The sequence below is a fragment of the Dendrobium catenatum genome, unplaced genomic scaffold (genome assembly GCF_001605985.2).
Source record: "Dendrobium catenatum unplaced genomic scaffold, ASM160598v2 fragScaff_scaffold_133, whole genome shotgun sequence".
NCBI lineage: Eukaryota > Viridiplantae > Streptophyta > Magnoliopsida > Asparagales > Orchidaceae > Dendrobium > Dendrobium catenatum.
In genome coordinates this window covers 13320141-13327270 of record NW_021318595.1, presented here as the reverse complement: position 1 = coordinate 13327270, position 7130 = coordinate 13320141, and the positions used below count along the sequence as shown (strand labels likewise).

Sequence of the window (7130 nt, the reverse complement as noted above, 5' to 3'; positions counted from 1 at the left end):
TGAGGATGCTCACGTTGATGAGTGGTTTTACTCTTAGAGACAGGATACAAAATATGCATCTACATACAAAGATTAGAGTAGCTGCAGTGAAAGGTACGATTAGAGAGAGTCACCTTAGATAGTTTGGTCATATAAAATGACGATATTTTGATGACTCGGTTAGGAAAGTGAATGTATTAGATTTTGTTGTGTTAAGAAATGTAGATGTAGACCTAAAAAGATTTGATTAAAAATATTAAAAATGACATTTCTTTATCAGATTTAAATGAGAATTTGATAGAAAAAAGATTTATGTAGCAAATTCTAAGTAGTAGGATAAATATTTGATGTTGATGTTGTTGTTGTTATTATAGTAGTAATATTTTTGTATACTTCACTTTGCTTAAATCGATCTCAAATTGGAAACGAAAGGATCACTCCACCAGCGAGGATCCATACCAAATCGAATCGAACCAGCTTAGATTAGCTTGAGATCCCATCAGGCAGTTGGTCCATGTCTCCGAGTGTCTCTCTCGTATTGCTACATTCCTCTCTCTCTCTCTCTCTCATATTTCTGGCTTGCTGTCTCTCTTCTGTCTATCTCTGTCTCGATGCTCTGGATTTCCTCCATTGTTGCCACAGGTTTTCATCTTCTCTTGCTTCTGTCGGCCCCTCTTCTCTCCCATCAGCAGCGAAGAGCGAAAGAACCCACCAACTATCTCACCAAACCATCCCTTTCTATGCACTGAAACAATCCTGGAGCTAAAAAGGTATTTTTTGGTTGCCCATTATTCGTTCTCTTTGTTCTGAGCAAGCCTATTCCAATTTCTTTTGTTCAGTTTGCGTTATTTGCTTCTATAAGGTTTTTCAGCCTTCCAGTTGGCGTATTGCAGCTTAGAAACACTCTTGCCAAAGTTTGGGTTTCTATGTTGGCCTGTATTTGAGGAATCGCGTATTAGGAGTCTCTTTGGAGAGAATATTGATGCATTGCTTCCACAGGAAAGCTACTTAAAGTCTCAAAAGTGGTAAAGTAACTATCAGATTTACATTTGTCCTTACAGGTTTTTTTAATCTGTTTGAGAATTTGGATGACTGGGCTTTCTTGATTCGTTTTTCCATATTCTATTTAGTTAGTCATTGGAATTTTTCGTAACCTCACTGCAGACATTCTCAACTTCAAGAACAGTAGCGTGTAGGGCGAATACTTCTAAATCTTTTGAACAGGTAGCAAAATATGTTATTTGGTATTGACTTTCAAACTTCCGATGCATTGACATAGAGTGCTTGTGATCTGGACAAAGATGTTGAGGAAACCCTTTTTCTTTGGGTAGACTTAGAACTGTAAACTGGAGAAATTATTAAATATGCACCTATTATCTCATTTTTTGTTAAGAAGTTGACTGGAGTTCAAGATTTTTGGCAACGTAGAGTTTCAATTGAAATGGAAGTTGGTGTTTTTTTCTTTTAATTTTCATTGAGTTCTAGTTTGCATAGTCGAATTCCTCACTAGATCCTAATTTCTACTTTTAGTTAGATGGCGTAGATTGCAACCATTGTTGTTTAGTAAATGTATTTTAAATGCTAAATCAAACAATTGTTGCCACTTTCGTTTTTGATTCAGAAATTAAAATGTCATCCAAAGATGCTCTGAATTCTCAGTTAAACCAGAAAACTTTCCTTGGGTTGAAGCTATGGGTGGTCATTGGCATCAGTGTCTTTGCTTTAATAATGTTGGTTCTCATTATCTTCTCAATATGGCTGATGTCACGGAGGAAAACTGGTGTAATCCTCAATAGAATTCCACATTCACAAATCCCTGACATTTCCAAGGAAATAACAGTTGACCGAATTGCTGGAAACAATTTAGCTCATTGTTTACATGAGCGTGAAGGACCCATGCCTACCTACCATAATAAATTTACTGAAAAGGATTCTGTGATGACGCTGGGACACCTGGCTGTGAGCAAGACAAGTGACGCTGATAACCTTAGCCAATGCAGTTCAGTTTACCAGGACAAGGCTGGTAGCTCGTATTCTGGGGATGAAGGTAGCTCAGGAGCAACACGCAGGCCTCATTCTCCATATGGAGGACATGTATCAGCTTCTCCTTTAGTTGGTCTGCCTGAGTTCTCACATTTAGGCTGGGGGCATTGGTTTACTCTAAGAGATCTTGAATATGCTACTAGTCGTTTTTCTCGAGAGAACGTCATTGGTGAGGGTGGGTATGGTGTTGTTTATCGTGGTCGTTTGATAAATGGAACTGAGGTTGCTGTTAAAAAGCTTCTTAACAATATGTAAGAGCTTCTTTTCGTACCCAAAAGATGGGCAATATGTATTAAGTTCTTGTTATTTGCATTCTTTAATGTTTAATTTTTTGTCATGCAGGGGGCAGGCAGAGAAGGAGTTTAGAGTGGAGGTAGAGGCTATTGGCCATGTTCGGCATAAGAATCTAGTGCGACTATTGGGTTATTGTGTTGAAGGAATTCACAGGTGAAGAATTTTAGTAACCAACTTACTTTATTCAAGTTCTCAGGTTATTCTCTATTATAGAATTCTTGGAGGATTATGAACTATAACATGATGGGAGGAATACTTGTTTAACTTGGTTATGGTTGCTCACAAGGATGAGCCAAGAACCAAGTTGAGCTATTACATTTTATGTAAATTGCTTTCAAGAAATCTGAGTGAAGATTTTTAACTTGGTTATGGTTTCTCACAAGGATGAGCCAAGAACCAAGTTGAGTTATTACATTTTATGAAAATTGCTTTCAAGAATTCTGAGTGAAGTTTTTTCTTTGCTGCCTCAAATTACTATCCATTAGGTACCACTTAGTGCAAAACCCACAATTTATGCAATGCTGTTAAATTCTAAGCATGTAGATTAAATTCAATCAGCTGATAAGCATAGAAAAGTCTGAATTAGGTAGCACATAACACTCAAGATATAGGCTACTGCAGTAAGAAAAGAGGCATAAGCTCCCATTTTGTTGCAAACTTAGTAACAGATTTTCTCAACATGGATAATACTTATGTAGCATTTTTTTTTTTTTGGTATAAATTGGCTGAAAAGACTATCGTTCTTATGATTATGCAGAACTTGTCGCAAAGTAAAACCATGACATTCAAATGTCAGTCAATGTAGAAAGAGGAACCTAGCTATTTGAAAAATATAAGCATTTCCGCTCTTCCTGAATCCCTAGAAACAATAAAATTTCCTGTACAAATGCAACTGAGAATATATTTCAATAAGAATACTCGAAGAGGAGCATTTGACGATTCTTGAAATGTTCAAAGAAAACGCATCATTTTTGTGTGCATATGGATCACCCTCAGCCCCTGAATAAAACGTGAATACCAGTTTGCAAAAACTTGCTGCACAATCTTTTGAAATCTTAGAAAGCAGAATGAAGTTGAAAACTGGTTTAAATCTGGATCGAACTCCAAATTATTTAATATTGTTTAGATGTTAAAGGATTGTCAATTTTTGCCATTAAGTGTATTGTCCATTAACTGGCTTGAGATTATGTGATTCTGAGCTCGTATATGTTTTGAATTTACTATCCAAATCACCATAGTAGATTGGTTTGCTTGTTTATTTTATTTTCAGTATCAGTGATTTATACAAGAAGATTGATGCTTAGCATCAAGAATAGCTTTAAAAACCTTGTAATGCTTGATGCCAAGTGAGATGAGATTAAGGCTTTGTTTGGGACGGCTTTCTTACTGCTTCTTAAAGAAGTTTTTTAGTACATTTTTTTTATTGTACTAAGAAGTTGTTTTAAGAAGTAGTAAGAAAGCCGTCTTAAACGAAGCATAAAATAGCTCACTTGGATGAAAATACTAACCTCATTCCCACCCATCAATGGCCCTTGACAACGAAGGACGTGCTTGCAGGATGCTTGTGTATGAGTTTGTGAATAATGGCAACTTAGAGCAATGGCTTCATGGTGCCATGCGTCAGCATGGAGTTCTCACTTGGGAATCACGGATGAAGGTTATGCTTGGTACTGCAAAGGCGTAAGTTTTGATTAATTTCTCTTTTGGCCAGCTTTGGATTATTTTGATTACACAATAAGTTCACGAAATGAAGATTAAATATCCCACAGGCTGGCTTATTTACATGAAGGCATTGAACCGAAGGTTGTGCATCGAGATATAAAATCAAGTAATATCTTAATTGATGAAGAGTTCAATGGGAAAGTTTCTGACTTTGGGCTGGCCAAGCTCTTGGGATCTGGAAAAAGCCATCTGACAACTCGGGTTATGGGGACATTTGGGTAAGTTATACTTTCATTAACATGATAATTATTTCTGTAGAACAACTTTTAACATCCCTATGATTATGGGAAACTCCTTATATGATATTTCTGTAATTTCAGTTATGTGGCTCCTGAATATGCTAACACTGGACTGCTAAATGAGAAAAGTGATGTTTATAGTTTTGGAGTATTACTATTGGAAGCTGTGACAGGAAGAGATCCTGTAGATTATGGTAGACCTGCAAATGAGGTTTTGTTTTCTGAATCTGAGGCATATTTGAGAGTCCTAACATCTTGCGTGGGCTTCACGTCTTTTCTTCTTATAGCTTCTACCCAAAACATTTTCTAAAGCTCTGATGATGCAACTTCTATTTAATAATGTTTTACCTTGGACAAAATTCCTAATTTTGAGCAGATTGCTTAGAAACTTATCCCGATTCTGAATGTTTAGGTAAATCTTGTTGAGTGGATAAAATTCATGGTTGGAAGCAGGAGGTCTGAGGAAGTTGTTGATCCTAGCCTCGAGGTCAAAACTTCATCTAAAGCTCTTAAGCTTGCTCTACTGGCTGCATTGAAGTGTGTTGATCCGGAATCACAGAAGAGACCAAAAATGGGTCAGGTTGTTAGACTGCTCGAAGCAGAAGATTACCCATTCCGCGAGGTAATCTTAAATCTATCCTAAACCGTCATAAATACTGGAGGCAGAAAGTGGTAACATCTTCATTTTATTTATCTAGGATCGAAAAAATCGCAGAAGCCAAGTTGTCAGGAACATGGAGATTTCTGTCAGAGATTTCTCAAGCTCAATTGATCTTGAGAAGAATCCAGAAGGACCAGCGACTCATGCATGACTATTTCTATTGAGTATGACCATCCTCTTTTTGCTGATGTTATTTAAATTTCTGATTGACAGCGAGGCCCCTCATTATGCCACCATTTGGATAGGGGAAGATTGATAGCTTATTCCATTGATGTCCTTGTGAGGATTGTGGTTGTAGTTTTGCTGCCATCACTCACAGGTAAAGTTTGAATTGGGAATAGGAGATCCCTGGAGAAATCAGCTTTTTATGTACAGTGATCTGAAAACTGCTTTTCATGTGGACACTTATTTCATTGCAATGCATTTCAACCTTTCTATTTCCTGCCACTTTCATATGCACGAGAACAAAACCATGAGAATCAACATGTTCATCAATTATTGCACTGCGTTACCTTTTTTTTCTTCCAAGGAGTACCGCAGTGCCCTACCTATCATTCAAAAGAAAGCTTGATGGCATAAGGGGTTTAACGTAAGATATCATCGAGAAATTATTCTGTGCGGACTCCGGACGTAGAGAATCGTCCAGATTGCTGAGTATTTATTGTTATTTATCATGTATTGTAGATACACAGTAAATAAGCAACAAATACTTAGCAAATTAGAAAAATGCAGTAAATACTTAATAAATGCTCAGTAAATACTCAACAAAAACTCATCAAATACTCACAATCCAGAATTTGTTAAGTATTTACTACGTATCTACAAATACTTAGTAAATAAGCAACAAATACTTGACAATCCGAACTATTCTTTACGTCTGAAATCTGCACATAATAATTTCTACATTAAATTGTCAGACCTTTTTTTCTCAATCCCTCTGTATTGTGTCAACAAATCAATATAGGTGGGTCAGCATAACATTACTTTTATTTTTGGACGATGAGCAACAAATCTCAAAATATGTAGCTTAAGGTTTTATTTGAGACTCGCTTTCTTATTGCTTTGTAAAATTACTTTTAAGTACAAAATTTTTTTAAAAGTAGAAAAAAGTAGTCTAAAGCTGTCCCAAACGAAACCTAAATTTTCAACTTGGAAAATAAAATTCTTTGACTACTAGGTCGCGAATTCTTTCATGTTTGTCTTTTTTTTTTTTTTTTCATAAAATTATGAGAGAATTTAATCATATTTTAACACAATCACATATATATAAGTCTTGAACTTTGACATCTATGTTTGTAGCCTGCTTATTTTTGTTTCTCCAGCAGCTATCTTACTTTTTGCTGAGTAATGGCTTTTCAATCTGTGACATTTTCGTCATCTCTTTTGTTTGCTTTAGCCTTATCCCTTTCCCTCCCAGCTTGTGAAGAGCTTTCTTCCCCTTAGATCTTTTCTTGTTCTAGTATGCTTGGTGCTAGGATAACGATCAGTGCAGTAGACCCCATACTATACTATAATAGTTGAGAGATCTGATGAGGCTAGGTGATAGCTGCTAAGAAAAGTTCTACTTTTCCTACGCTAATAGAAGAAGCTCAGCTTTTGGTAGCTGCTTTTTTTTCTTCCGGCTTTTTCATAATGCAAGGAGCAAGGACTTATCAGAAGTTTTTTTTTTTTTTTTTTTTGTTATTTGGGGAACCATCCCCTTTGTACGTGGAGCCATTAATAATGTCTTTTATTTTTGAATATGAGTTGGATAATGATCTTATTTTATTAAGAGTCATTTGTTTTATAATATAATATAGGAAATAGGAAATATTATATTGCACAGCACAAACAACTTAAAATAATAATACGAAATGGAGCTTTATCTTTTCTTGGCCCATGCTTCCAGCTTGTTAAAAAGTAATGATGATTGGATGGATAATTTTAACATTTGAAAAACTGCTATAAATTATTTTTGAGAAATTTTAAAGATATTTAGATAATTTAAAATGAATATTGTTTTTTTTTAATCCAATCAAATGAAAAAAAATATTCTATTTTTATAAATATTTTTTAAGGTTGTGAAAATCGGACAATTACAAATATTATTTTAAGCTTACTAAATAAGTCTTCAACATAAAAAAATTTAAAAACATAATCGTATAAATATAAATATAATTTTTTAATAAAAATAGTAATATAATATAACAAAA

At 35.1% G+C, this 7130-nt stretch overlaps 1 protein-coding gene across 1 annotated transcript; it reads left to right on the top strand.

Moving 5' to 3' along the window:
• The first annotated feature begins 437 nt into the window (after positions 1-437).
• LOC110114882 (probable receptor-like protein kinase At2g42960) lies at positions 438-5391 on the top strand. Its single transcript, XM_020847909.2, has 9 exons — positions 438-749; positions 842-1004; positions 1601-2273; positions 2365-2469; positions 3874-3996; positions 4086-4256; positions 4359-4488; positions 4690-4899; positions 4976-5391. Exons 3-9 carry the CDS (start codon positions 1609-1611, stop codon positions 5087-5089), a joined length of 1518 nt encoding a protein of 505 aa, XP_020703568.1. The 5' UTR covers positions 438-749; positions 842-1004; positions 1601-1608; the 3' UTR covers positions 5090-5391.
• The last annotated feature ends 1739 nt before the right edge of the window (positions 5392-7130 follow it).